Source organism: Colletotrichum aenigma (genome assembly GCF_013390185.1).
Source record: "Colletotrichum aenigma strain Cg56 chromosome Unknown KSG_Cg56_contig09, whole genome shotgun sequence".
NCBI classification, from domain to species: Eukaryota; Fungi; Ascomycota; class Sordariomycetes; order Glomerellales; family Glomerellaceae; genus Colletotrichum; species Colletotrichum aenigma.
The window spans coordinates 3,220,639-3,248,587 of record NW_023500915.1 but is presented as its reverse complement, the minus strand read 5'-3'; the positions used below and the strand labels follow the sequence as shown (position 1 = coordinate 3,248,587).

The 27,949-nt window shown below is 55.7% G+C and overlaps 11 protein-coding genes across 11 annotated transcripts; 6 read left to right on the top strand and 5 right to left on the bottom strand.

Moving 5' to 3' along the window:
• Positions 1-1,195: 1,195 nt before the first annotated feature.
• On the bottom strand, positions 1,196-2,969 carry CGCA056_v013535 (uncharacterized protein; the record flags this gene model as incomplete). Its single annotated transcript, XM_037328779.1, has 3 exons — positions 1,196-2,308; positions 2,368-2,868; positions 2,922-2,969. The coding sequence occupies 3 exons, from the start codon at positions 2,967-2,969 to the stop codon at positions 1,196-1,198; spliced, it is 1,662 nt and encodes a 553-aa protein (XP_037172970.1).
• Positions 2,970-4,285: 1,316 nt separating this feature from the next.
• Positions 4,286-5,131, top strand: CGCA056_v013534 (uncharacterized protein; the record flags this gene model as incomplete). Its single annotated transcript, XM_037328778.1, has 2 exons — positions 4,286-4,360; positions 4,421-5,131. 2 exons carry the CDS (start codon positions 4,286-4,288, stop codon positions 5,129-5,131), a joined length of 786 nt encoding a protein of 261 aa, XP_037172971.1.
• A 501-nt stretch (positions 5,132-5,632) lies between these two features.
• On the top strand, positions 5,633-6,214 carry CGCA056_v013533 (uncharacterized protein; the record flags this gene model as incomplete). The annotated part of the gene is made up of 1 exon (XM_037328777.1): positions 5,633-6,214. One exon carries the CDS (start codon positions 5,633-5,635, stop codon positions 6,212-6,214), a length of 582 nt encoding a protein of 193 aa, XP_037173620.1.
• Positions 6,215-6,599: 385 nt separating this feature from the next.
• On the bottom strand, positions 6,600-9,075 carry TKL1 (Transketolase; the record flags this gene model as incomplete). Its single annotated transcript, XM_037328776.1, has 6 exons — positions 6,600-6,716; positions 6,781-8,430; positions 8,482-8,566; positions 8,633-8,728; positions 8,798-8,844; positions 9,022-9,075. 6 exons carry the CDS (start codon positions 9,073-9,075, stop codon positions 6,600-6,602), a joined length of 2,049 nt encoding a protein of 682 aa, XP_037173395.1.
• A 1,586-nt stretch (positions 9,076-10,661) lies between these two features.
• Positions 10,662-11,157, top strand: CGCA056_v013531 (uncharacterized protein; the record flags this gene model as incomplete). Its single annotated transcript, XM_037328775.1, has 3 exons — positions 10,662-10,694; positions 10,751-10,813; positions 10,921-11,157. 3 exons carry the CDS (start codon positions 10,662-10,664, stop codon positions 11,155-11,157), a joined length of 333 nt encoding a protein of 110 aa, XP_037172973.1.
• A 1,376-nt stretch (positions 11,158-12,533) lies between these two features.
• Positions 12,534-13,724, top strand: BMT6 (25S rRNA (uridine(2843)-N(3))-methyltransferase; the record flags this gene model as incomplete). Its single annotated transcript, XM_037328774.1, has 1 exon — positions 12,534-13,724. One exon carries the CDS (start codon positions 12,534-12,536, stop codon positions 13,722-13,724), a length of 1,191 nt encoding a protein of 396 aa, XP_037173622.1.
• A 69-nt stretch (positions 13,725-13,793) lies between these two features.
• Positions 13,794-16,751, bottom strand: INPP5F (Phosphatidylinositide phosphatase SAC2; the record flags this gene model as incomplete). Its single annotated transcript, XM_037328773.1, has 3 exons — positions 13,794-14,673; positions 14,720-16,481; positions 16,553-16,751. 3 exons carry the CDS (start codon positions 16,749-16,751, stop codon positions 13,794-13,796), a joined length of 2,841 nt encoding a protein of 946 aa, XP_037173543.1.
• An 899-nt stretch (positions 16,752-17,650) lies between these two features.
• Positions 17,651-18,138, bottom strand: CGCA056_v013528 (13 kDa ribonucleoprotein-associated protein; the record flags this gene model as incomplete). Its single annotated transcript, XM_037328772.1, has 2 exons — positions 17,651-17,922; positions 18,036-18,138. 2 exons carry the CDS (start codon positions 18,136-18,138, stop codon positions 17,651-17,653), a joined length of 375 nt encoding a protein of 124 aa, XP_037173542.1.
• A 595-nt stretch (positions 18,139-18,733) lies between these two features.
• Positions 18,734-19,640, top strand: vma-3 (V-type proton ATPase 16 kDa proteolipid subunit; the record flags this gene model as incomplete). The annotated part of the gene is made up of 5 exons (XM_037328771.1): positions 18,734-18,750; positions 18,907-18,919; positions 19,048-19,177; positions 19,257-19,517; positions 19,576-19,640. 5 exons carry the CDS (start codon positions 18,734-18,736, stop codon positions 19,638-19,640), a joined length of 486 nt encoding a protein of 161 aa, XP_037173036.1.
• A 1,103-nt stretch (positions 19,641-20,743) lies between these two features.
• tsn1 (Translin-1) lies at positions 20,744-21,739 on the bottom strand (the record flags this gene model as incomplete). Its single annotated transcript, XM_037328770.1, has 4 exons — positions 20,744-21,102; positions 21,182-21,327; positions 21,384-21,480; positions 21,541-21,739. The coding sequence occupies 4 exons, from the start codon at positions 21,737-21,739 to the stop codon at positions 20,744-20,746; spliced, it is 801 nt and encodes a 266-aa protein (XP_037172682.1).
• A 2,672-nt stretch (positions 21,740-24,411) lies between these two features.
• On the top strand, positions 24,412-26,535 carry sts1-1 (Delta(24(24(1)))-sterol reductase; the record flags this gene model as incomplete). The annotated part of the gene is made up of 5 exons (XM_037328769.1): positions 24,412-24,446; positions 24,623-25,825; positions 25,874-26,281; positions 26,333-26,474; positions 26,524-26,535. The coding sequence occupies 5 exons, from the start codon at positions 24,412-24,414 to the stop codon at positions 26,533-26,535; spliced, it is 1,800 nt and encodes a 599-aa protein (XP_037172673.1).
• Positions 26,536-27,949: the final 1,414 nt, after the last annotated feature.

Here is a 27,949-nt window from a genome sequence, read left to right as displayed (position 1 = left end):
TTCCGACGAAAGGGATAATTGTTCACCAAAGACGAAAGAGGCAAATCAGGCGTTTTACGGGAAACTCGGTCTTTTTTTTCTCTGGTGGCGAAGCACAAGAACGATGACGACTACTACTACTATTACTGCTTTCTGAGATATCCCCCTTCCCAACTTTCTCTCTTTTCTTCTTCCGCATACCCTTCTCTTCGCAGAGCGTAAAAGAAGAAAAACAAAATACCTCTTTTCATGACGGCGGCAAATGGTAGAATGTACATTTTTGGGTTTCTTCACCCTAACCCTCCCACTATTACTTAAAAACTCTTGTCTCCCCCTCTCTTCTCCCACTCCTACAATCCCCTTTTTTTGTAATTCTATTGGTTTATATCTGTTGTTGTAGTTGAAAGCTCTTAGACTGGGAAAAACCAAAACTTGATGATATCCCAAACCATAAATTTACATGAACATCCTCCTCTTCTCCGTACAACATAACTTCTTCTGGAGGTGACTGGAATGTGATTTGTAATGTGGTGTTGAAGCTAATAATCGCGCCCTGGGCATGCATATGTAATCCTTCCAAACCGTAAGTCCTTCTAATTTGTACATCGTATCCGTACCTTCTCTTTTAGGGAGATCTCAGAGTGATGACGTACCCCCCGGAGAGGGTGCTTTACGCGTACCGATGCCGCGCACGTCGTGAGCGTGAACCATGAACATGGGGGTAAGGAGGCTAAAAAGACGCGTCGTCACATGCACATGTTTTCTAGAAACGTCCAAGACCCCGGGCCTTACACCAGGCAGCAGGCCAACATCGCAGGTTCGATCTGCGCGGGGATCCGAAGAGGGTCGCTCTCGCGCCCTGTTTCTGTTTAACTCTTTTTTCTGAAAGAGACATTTTCTTCTTCTCTCCCCGGGGTAGACGGGCTGCAGAACGGGATGCAAGGGGGATGTCAGCGATCTTCGCCAGGACGGGCTCAGTCATTGGAGGAGAGGACGGGGTGAGTAAGAAGCCAAGTCTGCCACATCCGCGGGTCTGCATTCTTTCCCCCCTCCTCCTTGTTTTCTCGTGGGATTGCAGCGAAAAAGAGCAGGGGACCGGTATGTTTTGTTTTGGATATCGTGGTCTAGCCTGAATGTTGTACATGAGGGTGGTCTCAAAACGGGGGAATTTAGTCAAGTCTACAGATATGAAAAAGCGCGATTTGCAGGACAACGTCTAGACCTCAAAAACCTCGCCGAGACCCTCGGAGCCGCCCCGCCGGTTCTCGACGAGGTCCAGCCTCCAACCCTCCCAGTTCGTTAGCGTGCGCTTAATCTCCTTGATGCGCTCAAGTCGCGCCTTCGCATCGTCCTCTTGCGCGCGGCGGAACGCATCCTCGTCAAAGTCCATGTCATCGTCCTCGAGGAACTCGTCGTCTCCAGTGCCGGTGAGCGCGTTGATGCCGCTCTGGAAGAAGTCGCCGATGCCGCCGTGGGTGGGCTGCTTGCGGTGTGCAGAGGGCGAGGTGCCACGGCTGTTGCTCAGGCTGACGTTCTCGAACCCGGGGCTCTGAGGACCCGGCTGCATCTCACGGCGCTTCTCCTGCCAGTGTCCATGGCGGAGGTCGTAAACCTCCTTCTCGAGATCCCGTACCTTCTTCTCAAGACGCAGACGCTCCTCGTTCTCGAGCTCATCGACGCCGTCATCGTCAAGACCGCCGCCGCCCTCGGTCGACTTACGACTGCGCAGGCGCGTGTTCTCGCTCTCAAGGCTCTCGACGCGGGCCTTAAGCTCGCTGACCTCCTTCTCCGCGCGCTCCTTCTCCTTGCGCAGAGTCTGGGTACGCGAGTCCTGTTCCTTGTGAAGGGTCGTCAGAGTCGTCACCTTCTTCTCGAAGCCATCGGCCTTCTTCTCGGCCTCGAGGCGCGCATCGATAGCATCAGCGAGCTCGTGCTCGAGCGTGCGGAGTTTCGTCTCGGCGGATGTGCGCTCGCTGCCTTCCCGAACAGCCTTCTCGGCGGTGCGGTCGAGGTTCTTGCGCAGGTCTGCCAGCTCGTTCTGGGCTTGAGCGGCGGCCTTTTCGGAGCGGGCAAGCTTGTCTTCGAGGGCGGCGATTTGTTCGCGCTCGGAGGAGGTACCGCTTGCTTGGCGGTCGACTTGGGCGCGCAGCTTAGAGATCTCGATTTCCATGGACTCGATCGTCGAGGTCTTGGACGCCAGCTGGGCTTCGAGTACGGCGGGGGGCGAAGACATGGAAACGGAAGGTGATGAGCCGTGACGGCCCCCGGAGCGGGAGGCCTGTTGCTGCAGTTGAGAGTTTTGGCGTTGAAGAGCCTCGATCTCGGATTTCTTATTGTGATTGTCAGATGACTGGTACAAAGATCTCGGGAGGTTGTAACACAACTTACCAGCTTCTCAACCTGGCTTTCCGCCCCATTGCTCCCCCCCTCGGTCTCGCGCAAGTCCGCCAACTCCTCCTCGGCCTTCTTCCATCTCTTCTCGGAGTCTGTTGATTCCTTTGTAAGACGCTTGTTCTCCTTCTCAAGCTCCTCTATGCGAGCGACTTGCTTCCGGTAGATGTCGGTTGCGGTTTCGCCCTCGGGACCCTGTGCTCCCGGTGAAAGGGGGCCTGTGGAAATAGAGCCTTGTCTGAAGGAAGCTGACCTGAGCTTCGATTGTTGAGCTAGTGATGGCTGGGAGGCGGTTGGAGATGTAGGCTGCTCGGCGACGGCTTCAGACGCCTCCTTTTCCTCCGCCTTCTCGTCCTCGTTGGCGGTCTCGGCGGGCGTGGTGGGTTCGGGTTCGGCTTCGTCTGCCTTGGAAGCACTGGGCTCTGCCGCGGTCGCTTCTCCCTTCTCCTTCTTTGTGGTGCCGGCCTTCTTGGTCTTCTTCTTCTTCAACTCCTCTACCTGCAAGAAGGTCAGCAAGGTGGGGGTGCAATGGAACGTTGGCCGCCGCATACCCTCTTCTTGGCTGCGGCCAGCTTCGCCGCCTTGTCATCGTCGGCCATGATGACTTTTGGAGTGTTAAGACTTGTCGGTAGTTTGTGAGGAAAGGTTGCCGGTTCTCGTGCTGCGAGGGAGCTGTCAAAGCACGTCGTCGAATGTCGGATGAGGAATGCGATGGTCGCAAATTGGACGGTTTGGACGGTTTGGCCTGCTGCAGGAGCTTGCTTAGCTGTCCACTCGTGTCAGGAACAAGCCACATTCCATGGCTTGTGGTGCAGTGGTGCCCGGCAGGGGCCTTCCCCAATGACGGAGGCGGACAAAGGCTACAGCTGCCAGGCGTCGAGAATGTACGCTAAAGTTACAGGGGACAACGTTCTTGTGTTTGAGAAACACCACCACAACTTGCGAACATCAACAACACGTCGACTTTCCCTGCTTCCGAGAAGTCAACAAGCTCGATGCAAGCAAGGAATTTCCAGCGTTATCGCCCACTTCACGCTCAATGGAGCCGAAATAGCGATACACAACGGCTCATGAATAGAAATGAGAGCCCAGACTGCAGATATCCACATAAACACCAATGTCAACGCGCAATGCTTTCGTTGCCACCAGCGACCTTCACCGTTGACCACCAGTCGATCCAAAATATTGACGAGGCTCCAACATTGGGACCAATGGCCAACCTCAAGAGATAAGACGTGCCAGCGGGCCAAGCGGATCGCAACAAATGCATACGCAGTACTGCAGCGAACTGCCTCCTGTCACATCTCACGGCGGTCCATTCCCTATTTTAGCCGTGACTTGATTGGCAAAGTCCCCGTCGTTTCGGCTGCACTAGAATCCAGCTGGCACTTGCCAGCAGCCTGATATGGACTGCTACGAATAGACGCATCCGCAGAATGGACCTCTCGAACCAAGGGCGCTCACTGCCTGGGTAGCCTACCAACAAGGGAACGCAACAGTAACAGACAAGGATCTCTCTCGTTCGTCAGAAGTCAGAACACCCCGGGACAAGGCGACTTAGCTCATTCAGGATCGTCGGAGCTGCCGCAGCAACACCCTTTTGAACTCTATGCAGCTCAGACGGTCCAGAGACCGTGGTATACTAAGAAGCTGACATACCACCCAAACCAAATGCTCATCTTACTCTCCTTCAACCCCCCAGCGCGCGCTGGAGGAGGGTCCATCACAACACTAGGTCGTTGACGGCAGGAGTTCGTCATGGGCCAGTGCGTATCGAGAACCGGTGGCGGGGGCGACGGCGATGGCAAAAACAACACAAGTCCTGCGAGCTCCAGCAAACCTGAACCCCGCTGTCTGGCGTCTGGCTGTCCGAGAACCTGCGATCCGTCTTCAAGGTCGCGATACTGCACACAACATGCCCAACTGTGCAGGAGGCAGGGATGTTCGAAGCTACGATATCGAAAGGGTCCATACTGTCAAGAACACCTGCGTGAGTTGTTCCCACTCCCACCAGCCCACTTCTCAAGGTTTACATCGCTGACCTCTGGAGGCAGATACGTGTCGTGCGTCTAGGTGTTCAAATGACCAAGCCAAATTGATGGATGCATGGTTTACCAATAACTTTTGTCTTGAGCACCAAGGCGAAGAGGTCCTACGCGCTTATTTCTACGGCGATTCCGTACTGCCCGAACCGGCGTCTGGGGCGCAGGTCGTCGCCCATCAACCACGCGCTCGCAAGCGTCGCTCGCGACAGAGATCGAAGTCTGATCCTGTTCCAGTCCCAATCCCAGAGACCCCCGACAGCTCAGAAGAATCCTCAGACGACGAAGTCCCCCCGGCTACTGGCCACCGATCATCAACAGTGCTCCCGACCGTGGGAGAGGAGAGTGACGACAGTGATGGCCCGCAACGAGCCACCACCCCAAAGCCTGCAGAGGAGCAGAGGGACGACACGCCGCCTGCAACCCCTCGCCGCAGCCAAAAGACGGTCCACTTTGCGGACTCACCTCCGCGGCCCTCCTCCCCTGAGAAACGCCCAGCTGTGAGCGCCGACGTCTGGGCAGCAGAGCCCAGGAACCAGTCGCCTCCTCAACTTCGATCCTCAAGACGCCGCCGTCGTGTTGATAACAGGCACGCACCGCCTAGGGCTTCAAGCAACTCGGTGATCGCATCGTCCCATGGCCGCGAGAAGCGCTACCACCCCAGCACCCCCAAAACAGCCGACGTGAAGCGATCCCCGAGAACAAGGTCCAATCGCTGAGCAAAACGAAACCCAGGCCCCCCCTTAGCGCAAGCGAGCTACAACCCCCAGCCCAGCCAGCCGTTGCGTCACGGCATAACATAAGCCAGCTGTCTCAACCAAAACTCACTATCATACGATGGCGGAATCCCTATCAATTTTCTGCACCTTCAGTGGGGGCCGCGGCCTAAAGACGTAAGATAATGCCCGCGTCAAAGATACAGTGGTAATTATCTCTCAACGGGCGGTAGAATCGGTTCCACCTTTTGGCGTCGGGCACGGCATTTGGCGGGGTAATGGCGGGGTACGGCGCGAACAGGGCGCTACAAACCACCTCATGGCCGAACTGTACCATCCTCAATCCTCAATCCCGCGCAAAACCGCACATTCTCGCCAGCTTCACCCAACATCTCTCTCGCCTCAACCTGCGATATCTCACTGGCCTTTCACTATCTCACACGTACCTACTACGATAGTCTGCGGTCTTCGATCCCATACGCCCTCCGTTCAGCGACCGACACAATGGCCTCTCTACCTGCACAACATCCGTCTCTAGCGCTACACCTAACAGACCGCGCCCTCAACCCGATCCTCACCTCGGCGCACTCCCAATCCCAGCTTGAGGCCCTCACATCGCTGACGACGACCTCCCTCACCGCGCACGCCGCCGCAACCCGCTTCTCCCTCGGCCCCGCCCAGCGCATCATCGTCGAGCACGGCCCCGGCAGCCCCGTCGTCCTCTCCTCCTTCCTCAACGGCGCCGACGCCCTCCCCAACGGCGGCGAGACCTCCGCTGCTGCCTCAGCCGCTGCCGCCGCCGCCGCGACCAGCAACAATACTCCTACCGCGTCGAGACCCACCACCTCGGGGCCTTCTTCCGCGACGGCCGCGACGCCGGGCGGCGCTGCCCAGGGTGCTGCTGATACCAAGACGAACGACGCAGAGAACGCCGCCCCGATGCTCGTTGGCGTCGTGGTTGCTGCGACAGGCGAGGAGGCCATGGAGGCCCGTCGTGCCGCGGGACGTTTGGAGAGGGTGGGACGCGAGTTCCAGAGGGAATGGGCCGCTGAAGAAGGGACTGCTGCTGCGGAGGGGAGTCAGTGAAAGCCCATGCAGGCCTTGCGAGATTTCTAAATCTGTGGTCGGGAGAGGAGCGAAAGAAAACGGCTCCCAAAGTTGACAGCGCAATCTGGCGCGCACGATGGCCGGGCGGGCAGGATGATGGATGGCATTTGGTTTTGACGAGGATATGAGGGAAACGAGACCATGCGTCACATGAAGGGTCCGGCACGGAACGAACCATCAGGGTCACAGGATAGGCGTTCGGGCAGGCAGGCATTTTTGCGCGTTAATCATAATCTTTGATTTTGACGGTCTCTATATACCGAGCTTCATTTTACCCGTAACGTCCATCGCCGCGTTAAAAAAAAAAAAAAAAAAGGGAACCATCTCGCCAATTAACCAATTTCTACCCATTTATATAACCGCTTTAAATGATCTGCTGGAAAGCACGGTTGACAGGAGAGCGGACGTTGGGAACGCTCTTCCAGAAGTCGACGGTGGCAACCGCACGCTTGGAGATGCCCTCGGGGGTGAACTCGAACTTCTGCAGAGATTGTTAGCAAAGATTGTAAAAAATAGCCACGATGAGAGCAACTTGCCTTGTAGACGTCCTTATAAGGTCCGGAAGCACCGAAGCGGTTGATACCGAACTGCTCGTGAGAGAAGCGCTCCCAGCCGAGAGTGCTCATGACCTCAACGGACATGATGGGGTGGCCGTCGGGAAGGACGGAGAGCTTGTACTCCTTGGACTGGGCCTCGAAGACCTCAGTGCAGGGCATGGAGACGACACGGGCAGTGAGGTTGTGCTTCTCCTTGAGGTACTTGACGGCATCAACGCAGATGCAGACCTCGGAACCGGTGGAGACGAGGGTGACGTCGGCGTTCTCGGCCTCGTGCAGGACGTAACCACCCTTGATGGCCTTCTCGATGACGGAGCCCTCAAGCTGGGGCAGGTTCTGGCGAGAGAGGGCGATGATGGAGGGAGTGTGCTTGGAGGTCAGGGCAACGTAGTAGGCGGCAGAGGTCTCGTTACCATCGGCAGGGCGCCAGACCATGTTGTTGGGGAGGGCACGGAAGTGGGCGAGGGTCTCGATAGGCTGGTGAGTAGGGCCGTCCTCACCAAGACCGATGGAGTCGTGGGTGGCAACCCAGATGGCGCGAACCTGGGAGAGGGCGGTAAGACGGACGGCACCGGCGGCGTAGGAGACGAAGTTGAGGAAGGTACCGCCGTAGGGGAGGATGGTGCCGTAGGCAGCGAGACCGTTCATGATGGCACCCATGGCGTGCTCACGGACACCGTAGCGGATGTAGCGACCAGAGTAGTCACCAAGGCCGGTGGAGGGGGCCTGGAAGTCGACGGCGGCCTTCCAGCGGGTCAGGTTGGAGCCAGTCAAGTCGGCAGAACCACCGACAAGCTCGGGAATGACGCTCTCGATCTTGGCCAGGACAGTCTCGGAAAGCTTGCGAGAAGCGATGGCGGGGTCGGCGGGGGTGTAGACGGGCAGAGCCTTCTCCCAGCCCTCGGGGAGCTCGCCGGTGAGACGGCGGTGGAGGTCCTTGGCCTCGTTGGGGTACTTCTCGGCGTACGAGTTGAGGAGCTTGTTCCACTCCTGCTCGGCAGCAGCACCCTCGGCGGCGTGCGCGTTGTACTGGTCGTAGACCTCCTGGGGAACGACGAAAGACTGCTCGGGGTTGAAGCCGAACTTCTCCTTGAGCTGCTTGATGTCGTCAGCCTTGAGGGGAGAGCCGTGGACACCGTGGGTGCCCTGCTGGAGGGAGCCGAAACCAATGATGGTCTTGAGCTGGATGAGGGTGGGCTTGTCCTTGGACTTCTGAGCCTGGGCAATGGCCTTCTCGATGCTGTCGAGGTCGCTGTTGCCGTCCTCGACGGTGAGGACCTCCCAGCCGAAGGCCTCGTAGCGCTTGACAACGTCCTCAGTGAAGGCGACGTTGGTGTCACCGTCAATGGAGATGTGGTTGTCGTCCCAGATGGCAATCAGGTTGCCGAGCTGGAGGTGACCAGCCAGGGAGGAGGCCTCACCGGAGACACCCTCCATCAAGCAACCATCACCGAGGAAGCAGTATGTGTAGTTGTCGGAAACGGTGAAGTTGTCCTTGTTGTAGACGGCGGCGGTGTGAGCCTGGGCGATGGCCAGACCAACAGCGTTGCAGATACCCTGACCGAGAGGGCCAGTGGTGACCTCAACACCGGGGGTGTCGTGAGCCTCGGGGTGGCCGGGGGTGATGCTGTCGACCGTCTTCGGAGGGGTAAGCAATTGCTTGGGCATTGAACGTCACTAGATACTTACGCGGAACTTCTTCAGGTCGTCGATGGAGACGCCGTAGCCGAAGAGGTGGAGGAGGGCATACTGGAGCATGCAGCCGTGTCCGTTGCTGAGGGATTGGTCAGCCCATGGGTCCGGCGGAGATGTGAGCTCGGAGATCGAGCGAGGGACTTACGAGAGGACAAAGCGATCACGGTTCGCCCACTTGGGGTTCTTGGGGTTGAACTTCATGAACTTGTTGAACAGAACGTGGGCGACCGGCGCCATACCCCTGGAGACGGCTTGTCAGTTTTCTGTTCGGGGTTCTCATCAAAAGCGCGCATCGTGGGGGAGCACATACATGGGCGCACCGGGGTGGCCGGAGTTGCTGTTGAAGGTGGCATCGACCTGGAGTGAACATTGTCAGCCGTAGCTCCGGTGAAGCTGCTTCTCGCGATGGCGATTGCGTGGTTGCGAGCAGTCCTCATCATGCCACCGCCAATGGGCTGGCAATGGCGGGGTCGAGAGACAAATCTCAACAACAACGGTGGCGGGGTAAAATCTGGCGGGGAGGATGAAACTCACGGCCAACAGGCGGATCGTGTTGATCGCCTTCCAGTCTTGCTCGGTGTAACCCATGGTGTCTGATTTCTGCGTTCTTCCAAGAGAGAAACTCGGTCAAGGAGGAAGAGGAGATGGATGGGAAAAGGTAGGAAAAAGTTGGGAGGCAGCGGTAGAAATACAAACGGGACGTCTGAGAGAGGAGACGGAGAAGGGGCGGTGGTATGTGTCTACTGCATGCACCTCAGTGTTTGGCCGCAAGGCAATTATTGAGCACCTGGTGGGGACCTTGACGTGGGAGTGGACAGTGGAACATGGAGGGGTGAGGTACATTGACTGCACCTGTGCTTGATGGAGGGGGATGGAGGGGCAACACCTCAGACGGGCAGACAGAGACAGAGACAGAAACAGACCACCCACTGCCGCTGCCTCCCTCACACCAGACGTGGGCTGGACGTGCAGGCTACCGTGGAATGTGTTCCGAAGTATTCTCTCCATGTTTTGGTGTGTTGACTTCTTCCATCTCAGGCAAGGCAGTGCGCCATACAGCACCTTCCATTACCTTACTTACTGATGTGTTCCGCGGGAGGCACCTCACGTAAGTGCCCTACTTGGCAAGGTATCGTCAAAGGTAAGCTCGAGCCACAGCATCGGAAAGAGCTTCGTTCGCTGTGGAAGGAGACCTACGACGGCAGCCAGAGGTACATCTCGTCTACAGCTAACGTCATACCACGACGGGGTACCTTGAGCTCTGTCGACTGTCACCAGCTAGCTTCCTAGCCTCTAGGTACCTTAAGGCAGGTAGGAAGGTAGGTGCGTTGCACGGCGGCGGGATGCCCGGCGGCATACCGCCCCCCGGTGCCGCTTTCCCCCATCCCATGGAACTCGCCCTCGACGTCCATTGATGCACCTTACTCTTTCCGCTCCCAATCTCCCGGCTCAACCCAATATTCCCAGGGCAGAAACTGGCATCACCACCAGGGCGAAAAAGTCACGCATATCACGTTCTTCCAGAAGCACCCCCATACAATCTTCACATGAAGTGGGGGTGGGGTACACTTGGCCTGTCGTGTTTTTTTTTGACGCTGTTCCCCAATTTTCCGGTCTTGTCCTTGGCCGGCAGGACGGCGGTGCAGGCTTCAGCTCGTCTCAACCATCTTGAACGCTGTGGACTGACCTTGCCTGGATGCGTCTGTATGAAATGCTGGCAGTTCTTGCCCCTCTCCCAGGTCTTCCGTGGCTGGCCCAGCCCACCGCCATTGGTGGCTTTCGCCCAAGTCACCGTCCAAAAGTGGTGTACTTCACCCGCCGACGACAGCGAATTTCGAATTCCAATTCACCCGGCAACCCCTGCGAGGCAAAAATGCCTGGCCCAAATTCAACCTCCCGTCTGCGCTCTCGGTGCTTATGCCGACTGACCCTACCGACGTCGGTCTGACACCTAGAAAGGCAATCCCACCTCGACGAATCATACCGCCATCGCCCGCTGTAGGGCATCTTTCTCAGTCAGCAACCACCAGACGTATCACATTTTTAACAGTGACGTCGTTTTCGACATTCGCAAGAGTCAGTTCATGTCGATGAGCTTCACTCGATGCCACCGTTGACTCGTGCGAACGACCAACGGCTCCGATGGATCGTCATCCAGAAAAACTGTCGTCATAATGCCCACAACGCGTCGCCTGGGTCCCCCTTCGGCATCTCTCCTCTGGCAACTTCGGCTTCGCCTTGACTAATCCATGGAGCACTGGAGACGTTCGAACGTGCCTGGATCATCGATATCGATTCTGTTTGGGTATCTCCGGCCCACACCGGAGTGAGCTGGAGCAAGCACGCTGGAGTCTGCAAGGCCGATGCCCCTCCGCCTCCCGCCAGTAGGCTCCGTCTATTTATTCACTCACGATGCTGCCGCGTCGGCCATAGGCCCAGAGACCTCCGGACTTTAAGCCTCGTCTGAGGTACACCGTCGCCCAGGGAGAGCCAAGCGCCGAAAATACTCTTCTGCGAGACCTTTGCCAGGACCTCCCAGCGCTTCCCGGGCCCCTTGCTGCGACCTGCCTCTCGCTCGCGCTGTTTCAAGCGGGCGACGCGGATAAGCTCTGGCCCCTCCCCATCACCACGCCCGCCTATGTAGCATCCCCTGGTCGAATCTCGTGCTGAGATCCAGTCATGTTAGTGGACCCTGACTGCATAATGACACCTTCGTGTCCCTCTGGCTGAGTCTTGGCCCCTCTGATTTTTTTCCCTCGTCTGAGGTCGCAGCCTTTCCTAGTGAGGGATCCAACGACCCCTCCATACAGGCCGCGCCTCGCGTCCCAAGATGCGCGACATCCGTGGCATGGCCAAGAATGAGGGCAGGATTTCAAGTCTCGACAGAAACTCTGTTCCTGAGTGACGGCAAACGGTGGCCAAACGCCGAAGAATATTCTTCTTCGCTGGACACCCGCGCCATTCATACAAGTGCATGTATGCAACAGCCGACGGTGCATCAACTGCAGAGATAGAAGAGAGGGGGAAAAAAAAAAGAATTCAAACCCCGGCGTGTATCAGAACGCGGAACTCGGGGACGGCAGAATGCACGCCGTGACCGTTTAAAATGCGCGATGCCACAAGGCCTTTTTCAACCGTTTTCTGCCTGGCTGCTCACCTGCCCCGAGACTTTTTTACTTCTCTTGACTGAGAGAGGCTGGCTATCCTCCAATTCTCAACAGCTGTGCTCCGGCGCCGGTGAGCACGGGTCACCCGCCTGGGATACAGCCAGTTTCGTATTTATCCGCACAAATCAAGGCGGCCCCAGGCCCAAGCTCCCGCTTCCCTGCGGATGACATCAAGCCTCTCCACCCGCATATCCGCCACTCCAGCCGACAATGTATCCGTCGCCGGGTTGAGATTCAGCGGAGGAAGCTGCGAAAAGTTCTTCAGTTCGGGATAGAATATCGAGAGCCGCGCTTGCATCATCTCAGGGGCCTTTGGTTATCGAACTCGGCCTCACTTTTCGAGATTCGGGCCTACTCCTCAACTGCCGGCGTCTGCGTACGGAAGCATTCCGAGGCATGAATTGACGTCGTCAAAGATCGACTGCATGCTCTGCCACGAATCACATCAGCGCTGATACTAATGCCAGGTCCATTTGTCAAGTCGCCTCATGATTGTCGATTTTTCGTAGTATGTCAGTGCATCACGAGGCTTCACTCGGTCTCAGTTGGTGAGAGTGAGCTCTCATGCGTATTCTCACCATACACTAGTGTCTGTCACTCAACCACAGGTGAAAACGGGCGGTGTGGATCCTGCCCGATTGAGTTTTCGCCTCACCCAGACCACAACCACCATCAGCTTCACAAACTTCAAGATAGCTTCCACCATAGCCAGAATTCAATTTCACATTCAGCACCACGGAGTTCATTTCAGCCTCGCCCGTGAACTACGCCTCTCACAACCTCCAGCCTCGCGTTCGTCTCGTCTCACGACACAACCACCCATTACCCCGCCACAAACCCCTCCACCCCTCCCAATCTCAACATCACAAGCATATCAAAATGCCGAGAGAAAAGAACATGTCCAGGGACAACATGTCCATGCCCAAAAAGCAGGCCAAAAAGCCCTCCAAACCACAAAAGCAAAAACCAAAGCAGCCACCCAAACAGCAGCCCACACAATCCTCATCCTCATCCTCTGCCGCCGCCGCCGCCGTCCCCTCGCTGCCCGTTCCTCTCCAGCAACGCCTCCTCGACACCTTCAACGCAGCCTTCTCCCCCGTCCTCGCCTCCCCGTCCTTCCCCGCCCTCCTCCAGGAGGTCAAGGCCGCCCTCTACGCCCGCGACTTCGACGCCGCCTTCGCCAACGCCGCCCCGGACTCCCTCGACGCCTACGCCGCCCGCTGGAGCCCCACGCGCGCGCTGGGCTACGCCGGCGTGCTGCTCGCCGTCGGGGAGTATTTGGAAGAGGCGCATCTCATCCGGGACGGTGCCGGCTCCGATGATGGGGCCGCCGCCGCCGCCGAGTCGGAGGAGGAGGAACCCGCCGACGGCAAGCCGGAAACCCAAGCCCAGGCCCAAAGGACGATAAAGATGCTCTCCATCGGCGGCGGCGCGGCCGAGATAGCCTCCTTCGGCGCCTACCTCTCCACGCACGCCCCGTCTCTCGCGGGACACGTCCACCTCCTCGACTCGGCGCCGTGGGGCCCCGTGGTGACCAAGCTGCAACACGCGCTCGCCACGCCGCCGCCGCTCTCGAAGTACGCCAACGCGGCGGCGAGAGCCTCCAACGCGGCGCTGCTCCCCGCGTCGCACCTCACAGCGACCTTCACGCAGCGCGACGTGCTGTCCATGTCACGCGACGAACTGGGCTCCGCGCTCGGCAACGACGTATTATTGGTCACATTACTATTCACCCTCAACGAGCTCTACACCTCTGCGGGCATAGGCAAGACGACCGCGTTCCTGCTGAACTTGAGCGCCACGATCCCCTCGGGGAGTCTGCTGCTGGTCGTCGACAGTCCCGGGAGCTACTCGGAAGCCGCCGTGGGGAAGGAGTCCAAGAAGTACCCCATGCAGTGGCTGCTCGACCACACGCTCCGCAAGGACGATAAGCCCGTGGAGGGGTGTCTGTGGGTGAAGGTGGAGTCGCACGACTCCGTGTGGTTCCGGCTGGCCGAGGGCCTGCGCTACCCCATCTCTTTGGAAAACATGCGCTATCAAATGCACCTCTACCGCGCCACAAGGCCCTGAACGCCGGCGAAACAAAAGGGATAAAAAAGGAAGGGCGGACATCTATGAATGAAAAGGAAAAAAATGCTTCTATGCCCATACAAGTCTTTTGATGGAGTAGCTCAGGTGGTCTAAAAGCCCAGTGCTCTGTCTCGCTTCCTCCAAGGAAATGATGTCGCCTTTCTCGATGATGCTCTCGGTGCCGGGCCTCTCTTTGCCCGGCTGGCTGAGGAATGCCAAGCGCTCGACTTCGGCGCAGATGCTGACGACCTGCTGGATCTCGCTCATCTTCGGCCCATCCCCGGTGACCGCCGCGGAGGACTGGGAGTACGGCGCCTTGAAGGCGACCTTTCGGATCGGCGGGGCCTTGGGGCGACCGCCGCCGAGGAGACTGCTCAAGGCAGACTGTGCAGGTTGTGCTGCGTGAGGATGCTGGTGCTCCTCGGTGCTCGAAGTCTTGCTGCGCTTGACGCCCAAGTTGGAAAACGTTCTGGTGTTGGTCCTGGTGACGTCGTTCTTGCCGGGTTGGTACGACACCACGAAGCCGACGTTCTTCGTCTCGTCCGTCTGGCCCGGGGAGACGGTCGAGATGATGTACGTGCCAAATTTGATGCCTACGACGTGCGCGAGGTCGATGCGCTCAAAGGAGGAGACCTTGTCGAGGTTCCAATCGAAGCGGCAGAGGTACAGAGCGGCGTCGGTCAGGAGAAGGACAACCTCTTCGAAGGGAAGAGATCGCAGATTGTCGGATGTGTGAGGGCTGAAGAGAACCCAGCCGCCCATGAACTCTTCGCTCTCGTCTGAGATGACACGTCTTTGGGAGAGCTCGATGGCTTGTTCTCGCATCTTTAGCATGGAAACGGCGGGGTCCTTGGTCATCATCTCGGCTTCGAATTCCTGGAAGACCATGGAATTGACGTTGCCGAGCAGGAAATCGATGGCAGCTTGGCTAAAGTAGTCATTGACCATGCTGGGCTGTGTTAGCGAGCGAAAGATAAAAAACGAATAGAGCTTACCCGTTGTAAAAGCGTGTCATTGAAAGACCAAGATCATTAAGAGCTCCGCCGAGGTTCCTCTTCTTCGTCCTCGTGTAATCGCCCTTCATAGCGGCTGTTGATGCGTACTGTTTCGAAATGGCGTCTCCGTTGTCTGCCCACAGCGTGTTGAACCAAGGGGTCTGCTGGTCAACTTGGGCAGCAAGATCATATCCTTCCGCCTTGAGCTGACTCTCCAACATGTACTTGCCGAACGAGCTCTGGCAGACATTTGTTCTATCCAGGCAGTCCATGCAATTGGTGCGAAGAACGCCCTGCTGTTTTGTAGAAATCTTGCCGGCTTCTTCGACGGTGCTGCCGAAATTGTCCAACTTGTCGCGGAGATCATCGAGAAGCAGACTGACGTTCTCGAATTTCATTCCACGGCACGCAGCATGGAAATCGAACCATTCAAAGGGAACCGCGGCATTCTCACCCGTGAAGACTTCCTCGTTCAGCCTTTCCAGCGTCTTCTCGTACTGGCCTCCGAGCGTCGACTCCACGCCGTGCTTTTCCACCAAGTTGACGATCTGCAAGCCGCCGTACTCCGTCGTCAAACGCTCGAAATGCTTCTTGGCTGCGGCATAGTTTGCTTCGGGTGAGTGCTGAATGAGGGGCGCAGGCTTCAGGGAGTATGGCGACTGAGTAAAGAATAGTGGAATACTACCGCGAATCTGAAGGAACGAGTAAATCTTTGAAGACTTGTCCCAGGTTGTGCTGGACAGAATCTGCTCTGTCTCGACGGCGTTCGCGACATATCCCTGCTCGTCGATGCCGCGTCTGAGATATCGCAAACCAGCTCTTTGCGTAGACCGGCGTGAGATCACGGTCAGGAGGAACTTCTTCTCAGTAGGGCGAAGATCGATAGAGTTCCGGACGGTTTCCGTCGGCGGAGAAGTTGGTTCGGAGCTGGGCTGTCGGATTGTTGACATCTCTACAGAGTCTCCAAGACTATTGTCTGTCTGCGGGGGACTGCTGTCCACTACAAAGTGCCGCTGGCCAACGAAGCCCTGCATTAGGGGTAGCAGAAGTGACTCTTCGGCTTTCATGAAAGGCCTCAGAGTATTCTTGTTCCAAAAGAACATGGGGTCGACGCGGGTGTGCAAAGGCACTTCGTCAGACTGCAACCTCGAGTCATTTGCCCATCGCCGAGTGATGTCGACATCGTACGAGAAGTAGAAGCTACGCGATGACCCAAAGAAGATCTGGGTCATTCTGAGGAGCTTTGGAAGCAAAGTCGACGTCGGCACGGGTTCGTCGGAGTCGTTTATGGCTGAACTAGAGGCCGCATTGGCAGCGGCAGCATGATCGACGGAGCGACGAACCTGGTCCGCAGTGCCGCTCCATCCTGCATTCCTTTTCTGATCTTGAGTCCATCCACTCTTACTGAACCATCTCTGCGCGAACCTTCCGTAGCTACCTCTTCTGCCAATAACATCCTTTGCGACAGTGCTTTTAACAGGGTCGGCTCCATTCTTGGTCGGCGCATGATCCTCGACTTCGTCACCGCTGGCAGGGAGCTCGACGAAGTCGTCGCTGTCGCTATCGTCGGCGTCCTTATCCGTCTTCCTCTCCTCGAGGTGAAGTGCCGTCTGTGCGATCGCATCGCTAGCGTCCTTCTGGGAGGCGCAAGGGGTGAGGGCAACTTCGGTGACGACGTAAATCGGGCAGCCACAAATCTGCGCAACCTGCTGTCGTCGAGTGATCGTGATCAGGTAGCTGAGTCTCGAGACCGTGATCAGTCCTGTTCATCGGCCATGGTCAGCTTCGGGTTTGCGCAGCTGGAGCTGTGGCTGGGGAGCTCGGGGCACAAACCTATAACGCCGAAGGCCTCAAACGAGGAATTTGGCTGGGAAAGATCGGGGATCTGCTCACGATTTGCAGGGGTTATTGCAGAGTCGCCATATCTGATCCTGACCGGTTGCGCGGGGCGTTGTCCTTTGGTCACGAATGGCTGGATTATCAGGCCGTCAACCGCAGCGCAGATGATGATCTTGCGTGCGATACCGGGCATTGTGCGATGCGGGACCACACAAGGCGTGTGCGCGCCGGAAGACGAATGAAATTATTCTAGGGAAAAGACGAGGCCGGTAAAACTGTATGCAAAAGAGCCATGGACAGGGAGTAGTGCGAATTATTTGTCGGATTGGACGGATATTCAAACATTAACAGTGTTGGTCTGTAGGTGGGTTGGCGAGCATATCGCATGCAGGGGCAGAATGAGACGTTTTGGGTGCTGCGAACTGCTGATGATGTCGCCCAAATGGAACATGTAGCTATGACATGGGTGGTGGGCCGCGGGGTAACGTCAGTCTGCAGTTGCCCAGCGCGAGTCCAGGTCACGCCCGAGACACCGGTCCGATGAGTGGCTCAATGAGGTGGTTCGTCAGGTCAGGCCAGGTGCATCTGGTCCAGCGCTGTGTCTTCCAATGGACCATCGTCTGCTAGTGCTGGTAGGGTCGTTGCTGCGTTCTGAGCCGTCATTCGCTCGTGCGCAACTCAGCACATTTGCACTGGAGCTTCAAGCTTTCCGTCCAAATGTCCCCATTTCTTCAGCTGAGGCATTGGACGCAGGCGGGCAGCCTCCGTCCCTCCCAACTCAAGCTTTCCCACTAGCTCATCCCGACTCATTTCACTTGTAGCTGCATATTCAGGGCACATTGCATTTCAAGTTTTTGACGATCTCGATTGACGCTTGTCCGCGGTTTGTGCATGGACTAACCATGCACTAGACCTCAAGAATAACTAGTCGACGCCTATCAACAATTGAGACTATTTTTCAAGTATTCAGGCTGCTGCAGCTTGACATTGGACTAAAGATTTCTGTCCGTCTCAACCACTAACATCCAAACTGTTTCCAGCGCGTGTCCAGTCAAACATCAACGCCGCCCATTATTCTTTGTGATGGGTATCTTAGATGGCGAGTCTCTCGACCTTGTCCTTCAAAGCGCGGATGGGGCCGGCAAGCTCGCTGCCCTCGTTGGAGGTGATGGAGGCAGCAATGACGGCGCGGGAGACACCGCAGGCACGGCCAAGGGCGGTCTTGGACTTGACGTAAACGTAGGGGACGTTCTTGTCCTCAGCCAGGAGAGGCAGGTGAAGAACAATGCTGAGGGGGTTGGTATCACTGGCGAGGACGATAAGCTCGGAGACACCACGGTTGAGGGTCTTGGTGGCCTCGTTGGCTGTAGGAAGAAGTCAGCAGCTGTTTGGCGAGGACTAAGGATGAGGCGCAGATGGCGGCTTCAGAGAGACGGGAGGAGTCAAGGGAGCGAGACGGCTCGGGGACAAAACTTACCGCCCTTCTTCAGCTGGCGGTAGTGGGTGCACTGCTGAACCATGTCCAGAATCTCCTGCTGGAGAGCATCGTCGGCCAAGGGCCAGGCAGCGGACTCAGACATTGTTGCGGTGAGTGTCGAGAGATGTCTGCGAGAGAAAGTCAGAGTCTGTTGGTACAATCCCAAGCAGGAGAGTTCGAGTGCTGCGTACCAAAAGATATAAGGTGCAGGGTTCCTTGCGGTGGCTCGCCCTGGTCGTGAGGTCGAAATTCGTGATGAACGCGATGAAGAGATATCCAAAACTTTTTTCCTCCGAAAAGCGTAAGAAAAAAAAATTCCCACTTCCCCAAGCTTAACGGCAATTGCCGTTGGGGAGTGGATCTTGATGCGACAGGAGTGGAGGTCATCGGAACGCAGGTTCTGCCGTGCACCGCCTCATTCCATCAGGTGCCTCTCCTGACTTACGTAAGTGCCCGGAGCTGTCAACGCGCCGCAAAACCTTGCAACCAACCAGAAGGCCAACCTGGAAACCAGATCTTAACACAGCACACCTCATCTCGAGCCGTCGCCGAAGCAGCAGTCGAACCTCGCCCGTCCCAACCAGCCATCACCGCAATCGTCCGCAACCCACTCTTCGCCGCATCTCCTTCAGTTCCCGACCCTCTCTTCAACTTTTTCTTTCGACTACTTCGTCTTCGACGTCAATTAAACCGCCAAGATGCCTTCCGAGCTTTGGTACGTCAACAACACAGCCCGTGTTGCCCCCGTCCCGACGACAGCTCCCTATCCATCACTCAGAGCTCCCAACTCCATCCATCTCGCGCCCCAAACTCCCCATCTAGCTTCATCATGTCTGTTTAAAGCTCATATGCTAACGCGATCATGTCACAGCCCCGTCTATGCGGTTCGTCATCCCTGTGCCTCCTCGAGTCAACGATCCATGACGTCGCCTCCCCCCTGCCTCCATTCGAATGAGCCATTTGGGCATCGCCGATACATCGCGTCCGACAATCATCGCTAACTTGTCATTAGCCCTTCTTCGGTGCCATGGGCTGCACCGTCGCCATCGTCTTCACCTGCCTGGGTGCCTCTTACGGTACCGCAAAGTCCGGTGTCGGTATTTCGGCTATGGGTGTCCTGCGCCCTGACCTGATTGTCAAGAGTACGCGAATCCGCATCCATCGAGTCGTCGTCCACGACGCGCCCAACGCATGTAGACTGTTACTGACATTTCGCGACAGACATTGTCCCCGTCATTATGGCTGGTATCATTGCCATTTACGGTCTCGTCGTGTCCGTCCTTATCTCCGATGGTCTCCAGCAGGAGATGTCTCTCTACACTGGTTTCATCCAGTTCGGCGCTGGTCTCGCTGTCGGTCTGGCCGGTCTTGCTGCCGGTTTCGCCATCGGTATTGTTGGTGACGCTGGTGTCCGTGGAACTGCTCAACAGCCTCGTCTCTTCGTCGGCATGATTCTGATTCTCATTTTCGCCGAAGTCTTGGGTATGCGACGCCCCTTGCTTTCTGAATCGATACCTGGTTACTAACGAACGTGCTCCAGGTCTCTACGGCTTGATTGTTGCCCTTCTCATGAACTCCAAGGCCAGCCAGGACGTCACCTGCTAAACGACGACAAACCCAACGACGAAAATGCTCGGTTGAACGGTTGACAAGATGTACTTAAGCCACAACTAGCACGGGCATGAAATTGCCACATCATGGGCAAAGACAAGATTATCATCAGCAGGCGCGTCGAAATACTCGAATCGAATCAGGTTTTATGGCATAGGCGTGGAAAACGGTCAAAGGTCACGAGATGCCAATGTTTTGTTTGGACGGTCGGGGAAACGCTTTCCCCGTCGGATGTCAAACTTATATGTACTATTGTGCCATCACAGGTATGCTATCCATTTCTGGGGGCGGTTGCTCAGCATAGACGGTGGTGGGGATGGAATTGTAGTCTAGGTTGCGATAATGCTTTCTTGCGTCTACTCTGATTATTGGTCCTCTGCTAGTGATGTCTGTGTCAGTGTTCCCCGCAGTGATGTTGTGGTAAGCTCAACCAGACGACTGTTTGGGGTGTATGACGTCTTGGAATTTGCGGCGAACCTCGACCCCGAAAGCAGCACACCAAACCAAACAATTATGCCAGGTCGGAAGGAAAACAAGCACCCGTGCCAGGTCAACTCATTGGGGTTTTTCTTCTAACAATATTACTTGGTATGGGGACCACTAGATTCTTGAGGGGGACTTCTCAACGTCCTTGGATTAGGTAAACTGGCGTTTGTCCTCGTTCATCATGTGTAGTATTTTTGCCATGGCATTGCAGTAGCTACAACATGTGACGAGGCAAGGTCTCTCTGGATTCGCATATTCTCCTCTTCTTGTAGAAGGAAGTTTTGAGAGATTTGTCGATCACAGGCAGAAAACAGCAAAGTCCGGGAGCAGCAAGTGGTGGTTACAACAATAGTATGCTCGCTTAGGAATGAATCAAACCAAGTGAAGTCCTGATTAAAGTCGTATAGACTCTTGTGATTCTTGAGTGGGATTTTCGCTGTGCTCAAGCTTCTCTTTTGATGGGGGGATTTCGAGGTCAAAATGACTGAGAGCGATGGATATCATGATGATGACGGCGATGGAACACTCCTTTTTTTTCGTTACCTGCTCGCTATGAACGAACTCACCTGCCCACGTCACGTCCATCCGGCCTTTCGAAACACCTGACCTCTCTAGTTCTTTGCCTCCGTCGTGGGCTCTGCCGTGGCAGCCGCAGCCGCAGCAGCGGGAGCCTCCTTCTTGGGCAGCAGGCCGCGCAGGGACAGGTCGTAGACGACGTCCTCGACACGCTTGACGTCGTACTTGACCGCGTCGACGCGCTTCCTCAGGATGTCGTTCTTGAGGTTGAGGAGCTGGAAGCCGGCGAAGAGGTCCTTGACGAAGACGCTGATCTCGACGGGCATGGCGAAGTCGCCCATGGTGACGGCGTTGGTGGCGAGGCGGGAGAGCTCCTGCGTCACGTCGGTGAGGGCGAGGAGGTACTCCTCGATGGTGAGATGGAAGGCGTCGCGGTCCTTGAGGTTGACGGGGACTGTTGGGGGCGGTCAGCTGTCGTTGGGATAGGTGTTGTGGGATGGGTAGGAGGCGAGGAGAGTGTTCTTGGTACGCACCCTTGAAGATCTCGCCGACCTCCTCGAGGCTGAGGAGGCGGGCGACGGGGCCGGGCTTGCCGTCGGCGGTGAGGCCACCGAGCCAGCCGCAGAGGAGGACGGTGAAGATTGCGTTCTGGACTTGACGGTTCCACTTCTGGTTGTACCTGTTTAGATGTCAGTGACGTGCCTGGCTGAAGGGACTGGATGGGAAGCGGCTTACTTGTAGTAAGGGTACTTGGAGGCAATCTCCTGCAGCTCGCCGATGACCTCGACCTCCTTCTGGATGCCCGTTTGGACGTCCGTGAGCAAGGGACCATCTGGAGGCGTCCGTCAGTCTGTGTGGCCATAAAGGTTGGTACCGTGTACTGAGGACTCACATTGCTCGCGCGGGGTGGCATGAACGCGGGACAGCAGGCCCTGGACGTAGGAGATGGCCCTGTCAAGCTTCTGGACCGTCTGGCTCATCTGATCCCTAACCAGCTGGTCCTCGTCGATCTTATTCTTGAGGTGCTCGAAGATCTGGGGGTCGAGCAGACGGGAGGCGGGGACCTCGCCCATGTTGGTGTCGTTGTCCATGGCTGGCGTGGTGTCAGTACGCTGGGATGGGCTTCTACAGAATAGCCACCGTTGGGAGCAACGATGAAAGGATTAGATTGAGAGGCAGCAACTTCACGAAGAGGGACGGTAGATGCGAGAGATGGTGGTGAGATTGTTGTCGTTGGTGGATTGTGTCTGCCCCGTTATTTTGCACTTGCCATAACGAAGCCCAAAAAAAATCAGAGTTTTCAACTCACCTCGATACTGAATGTTTTCGCTTGACCAGTCGGATATGCCAACAGAGCAGAAATCAATCGACAATTCTTGGGCCGTCACCTGGAAATATGTGATGCGAATCCTGGGATGAGATTCTTACAATTCAGACGTCGTGCAAGGATGGGCAGGCGGTCACTGCAGGCGAGTGGAGGGGCGGCGGGAGAGACAAGGATCAGCATCGAGCAGACGGGGTGCGGTTCAATTCTTGGGATATTTTGTTTGCAGCAAATAACACAACATCTCAGCAATTCAATAACGCAAAAAATCACCAAACTTCGAAAGGGAGCAGAGGAAACCTTCTTCACAGGCCTGGACGGAACCAGACACAGCAATGAAAGTCGAGAGGGGTTCGCGTCTCCTGGAGGCAGTGAAATACCAGGGACACGGTGGGCATGAGGGCATACGGCAAGCCGCAGAGGCCACTCTCCCGAGAGATCAAAAATAAGAATAATCACGATTGACCTCCGTGGAGGTCTTTCAGAGATTAAACTGAAAAGAACAGATACTACACTTGATCTAAGCCAAAAGGCAATAGAGAGCTAAGGAGAAGAAGAGGAGAAAAGGTTGAAAATGGGCGGACGGTGGGAGGTGTTTTATGCCTTTGCTGGGTGGCCTGTGCGGAGCCCCCGATCAGCTAGGGTACGTACTCCAGGCAGCAGTGAGGCCATTTTTTTGCGGGAAGAAGTGTACAGGTACGTAGCTCACCCGGCGAGCACCTTCTGCTGATTGGACGGTAAATCATCACGAGGTTGAGAACGAGAAGGTGCTCCCTCTGTTTGCTTGCCTGGCTGGGTATGCCGACCAGCCAGAAGTTTCCATCACGTGCCATCAGGTCAGGTGCGGCTCGAGGCAGCTGCCTTTTCTGGCTTTCGAACTCCAGATTGGCCTCACTTCTGAGATGGAAAGCAAGAGAGGAAGGCAGGCACTTCAGTGTCGAACCTGTGAGGCTCTACGTAGGTACTTTGACCTTGAGTGGTGACGAGGCGTCACTCCTCAAGGCATCTGTAGATTTATCATCCCTCCGGATGGTTGCTCCTGATACAAAGGTGCATTCGCCCCATTCGCGCGGTCGGAATCTTGCCATAGAGTAAACAAGAAACAGGGAACAACACAAAAGCAGTACAGTATCTTGTTAGAAGCCTGGATCTGCCGAAGCCCTCCCAAGTGTGAGCGTCTCTGAAGCACATCCTCTATGGGATATAAAAGATCTGGCAATATTTACGGCAAGATCAAGCTGGGATCCGTCAGCAGACCGACTTTTGAAAATACCGTGATCGACCTCGACGGCTTGCATGGCTGCATAGGTAATGCGCAAGCCAGCAGGCATGCTTGCTTTTCTTGATGTTGGTCCAACGGGGACATCATAATCTCACTTGCACCTTCCGTGGCTCGCCGTGCCGTACCATTTGGTTGGCGCGGTGGAGAAGTGAGAAAGTACCAGTGACTAAGGCACCATCCGGAAGGACGAGACTTGTTTCTTCCTTTCCGGGCAAGCATTGCGTTTCGCCGGCTGGAGAAGGAACTGCTCCTGATCTTCCAAGGAGCATCCCATCCATCTACATGACGGAGACGCGGACATTTCCAAAACCGCCCCCCATCTTCAATGTCCGAGAATCCCACATGTCCAAGGGCCCGTCAGGTGCATGCCATGCAGGCGTCGTCTAGCAAAGGCTGGGGAAATCTCATTACCGTCCCCGGCATGGTTGATCGAAATGGGCATTTAATAGCTTAGCTAATGATAGAGGTAATCTCGACGGCCAACCTCGGACACTGCAATGGCGCTGGGCGGCTACTGCACGGTGCACCTGCAAGCTTCGTCTAGCAGTTCCGGCAGCGGGGTCGCCAACCAGGATCCCAATTCAAGCAAAATCAAGCTTCCCATTGGCCTGCAACCTAGACGAGACCTGCAGATGCGGGCCCTTGCACCGAGGAACCTCCCGAGGTTGGCTAGAGTAGGTACTTCGCATCTTGCGTACAGCTACACCAACAGGCCAGGTACCTCAATTTCAACTTTGTTCGTGACCCTTGACTACCGGCAGAAAGGGGCAAACACAAATGTCAACAAAATTTTGAGAGAGCACCAACCGGCGCCCAATCGAGTGCGAGGACACGCTTGCGATTTTTCCTGTCACTTGCGCCGTCCCGTCTCCAGCTTGACGTCCCGTCTTGCACGCCACGCCACGTTGACACTTTTCGTGCGCTCGTCCTCGCCCGGTCGTACTCGGATTCCCATCCTGACCGCCTCCACCAGACGCTTCCCTCCCTTCCTTCCAATGCCTCGGACGACTTGTCGATAACACACCAATTTGATCCCCGAACCCTGGCTGCCCACGCTTCAAGATCCTCGACCGTCACACGGACTGGTACGGCAGCTACACGAAAGGTGCATAACCCCACGTCCAGCTTTCCTGCACAGATATAAGAAAGCTTTCAACATGTCGGGCCGCTACTCCCTGCGCCAGACTCCCAGGTCAGTCTATTTACTTTCCATCTCGTCTCTGCATTTGAGGTTGTCGGCGGAAGTAATTGGGCCCATCGCAACCGTCCCATAAGACTCGAAATAGCAGTTGCGTACCGCCTTCCACTCGAAGTCAATACTCTGCACACTGAACCCGCCAAGCTCCAGTTCACTAACAGGTTGTTCAGGAAGAAGGAGCTCTTTGAGGGTATGGTTGAGACCCCTCGACGTGTCTCCTCCCGCCGCAAGTCACCCGAGAACGAACCCACGGCAGACACCACCGAATCGAAGATGCCCGCCCGTACTCCCCGCCGACGCGCTACCGGCAAGTTTCGCGAGGAGCTTGACGACGAGATGGTCACCGACAAGTCCGTCTTGAACGGCAAGGCTGAGGTAGAGGAGCCTTTGGCCAACGGTTATTCCAACGGACACGCGAACGGACACACCAATGGACACGTGAAGGAGGAGTCCGTCAACGGTCACGCTACCAACGGGCATGTTGAGGAGAAGAAGCCCGAGCTTTTCACGAACGGCGACGTCGCTCCTCCTACGAAGGAGAACGCTCAGCGTGTCTATCAGGAGGGGGAGATCATTGACGGCTGGAAGGTTGGCACCGACCCCAAGATTGACACTTCGGGCGAGTTCGAGTTTGGTGGCAGCCTAGGCACCTTGTCCCTGATGATTGGTTTCCCTCTTCTCATGTGGTACATGTGGATCGGAGCCACCTACTATGATGGCGGTGTGCCGCGCCCTCGGGATGGAGAGTCACTGGGAGAGTTCTTCCGCCATCTTGCCAACCTCGTCTACACTGGAGCGTTCCCCTCTCTTCGTGCCTGGCGCATCTACTGGACCTTCTTCATCTTTGAGGGCGCATGCTACTGCCTCTTGCCCGGCGTCTGGGCTTGGGGCAAGCCTCTCGCTCACGAGGGTGGCAAGCAGCTGAAGTACTTCTGCAACGCCTACGTCAGTTGGTACTCCACTATTGCTGTCATGGCAGTGCTGCACTTTGGTGGTCTTTTTCCCATCTACACCTTCATCGATGAGTTTGGACCTCTGATGACGGTGGCTATTCTGAGCGGATACCTTGTGTCTTTCTTCGCTTACTTCTCTGCTCTGTGGAGGGGGGCTCAGCACCGCATGACCGGCTACCCCATCTACGACTTCTTCCTTGGTGCCGAGCTGAACCCCCGCATGTTTGGCATCCTCGACTTCAAGATGTTCTTCGAGGTCCGCATCCCTTGGTTCATCCTCTTCGGACTCAGCTGCGGTGCTGCTGCCCGACAGTACGAGAGATACGGATACATTTCTGGCGAGGTTCTTTTCCTCGTCTTGGCCCACTACCTCTACGCCAACGCTTGCGCCAAGGGTGAGCAGTTGATCGTGCCCACCTGGTAAGTTTTCTGATACATCTAACGCGACCATGTCTAACAATATCCAAGGGACATGTACTACGAGAAGTGGGGCTTCATGCTCATCTTCTGGAACCTTGCCGGTGTCCCTCTCTCCTACTGCCACTGCACCATCTTCCTCGCCAACCACCACCCCGACGAGTACAAGTGGAACCCCATTGCGCTCACCGTCCTGTTCATCGCGTACCTGTTCGTCTACTGGGTCTGGGACACGACCAACAGCCAGAAGAACAGCTTCCGTGCGCAGGAGCGTGGACAGCTCATCAACCGCAGGACTTTCCCCCAGCTTCCCTGGAGGGTCGTCAAGAACCCCAAGACCATTACCTCGGCCAAGGGCGATGTCATTCTCGCCGATGGCATGTACGGATACGCCCGCAAGATCCACTACACTTGTGATGCTTTCTTTGCTATCTGCTGGGGATTGATCACCGGTTTCAAGTAAGTAGAAGCGTATGCAAGAGGGCTTTAATAGTGCTAACAACATTATAGGAGCCCCTTCCCCTGGTTCTACCCCGTCTTCTTTTGCGGCATGATTGCCCACCGCGCCGCCCGTGACATCCACCGCTGCCGCCAAAAGTACGGCGATGCCTGGACCGAGTACGAGCGCCAGGTGCCTTACCTCTTCATCCCCGTAAGTAATTACATCCTGCTCTCAGATGCAAATTACTAACCCATCGCAGTGGGTCATCTAAGCCAACAGCTGTCCATCCATCTTCACAGGATGGTAAATCGAGACTTCGGCCGCATGGCCATTTCTGTACATATATACTTCGTCACCTACTGGTGCATCTACCTTTGTTAATAATGGGGTAATCGGAGCAGGTCGGCCAGGACAGGAAAACTGCCGGCGAAATACCTTGCCATTTCGGCATAAAAGCGTTTTAATCACGGTGACGGCGATGTTTCTTCGAAGACGATGCTGTTGCTGCTTCTCATGTATATACGGATCACGATAATTGCTCACTGTGTCAATGAAGATATTAATGTAAGAGATTCGCATTGGGCCGATTGAGTTGAAGCGATATGAATTAATAGTGTCTATGGATGCCCGGTCCTTAACTTTTAATCTATGTCTTCCCTATTGCCTTGGATCTGTCCGTTACCCCTAGCAATATCTCCAGGTTTCGGACGAGTCTAGATGAGCAATGGGTTCTTGAGCTTTGGGTGGCTGAAGTGTTGAAGCGTCTGACCAGATGTTGGCCAACTTCTATTTGGTCTTAATTGCAGGTTGATCATTGAATCTTCCAAGTGCCTCTGTAAGTTACTCTGTTTACGTCTTTGTCTAAAGTTTTCGGTGCAACCATGTGGAAATATTCTGGTTCTTGTGGCCGTAGTCAGCATCATTTCAGTGAGTGACCTGGTCTTCAACGCCGAAAAACAAGTTCTGTAGATGATACAGAGCCAATCAAAATCGGTGCTTTGTTGCCTGAATAGTACGGAGAAGATGATAAATATTTGAGCTAAAGAGATTCGTGAGACGCAATCATATGTGATAGTTAGGGGGTGTTGCTTCGCCCGTGGCATTGGAATGTTTTGCTGTAGTGTTCGCAGGTCGATCTGGGGACATGATCGTCTAAAGAATCGTATCTGGAGACATCGTTGCCTAGAGAGTCGTGGTTATGTTCAAGCGAAGCTTATTTTTTAACTCTAGCCACTGCCATGTTGACGAGGCAATATTTAGCGACTCAGAGGGAACTTGAACCGAGCGAGAGTAAATGATGCGTTGCCACGTCTAAGATGAGACTGGGATGTGCTGGTGGTGATCATTCTTAAGACATTGGAAGTATCGATGTACACCTGATGGGCAGTATCCTCGGTTGGTCATGCGGGAAGTAGAGATCTGAGCTGCATTCTTTACTCAAGAGATGTCGACATACTGGACATCTCAGCGTCTAGTAATACAACCCGCTTCGCGTGAATGAATACCAACTTGAAAGCGGGGCAAGGTATTGGCTTCGTATACTTCTAATACACCCCGACTGCTGAAGAAGGATAGAGAACCAAAAGCCCTCCGTGTGACGCTCAGGTTGCTTGCGGCTGCTGCCAATCATCAGGCGTTTGGCTGATTCGAGACTTGACTTCTAAGCTAGAAATCAGCATAGATGC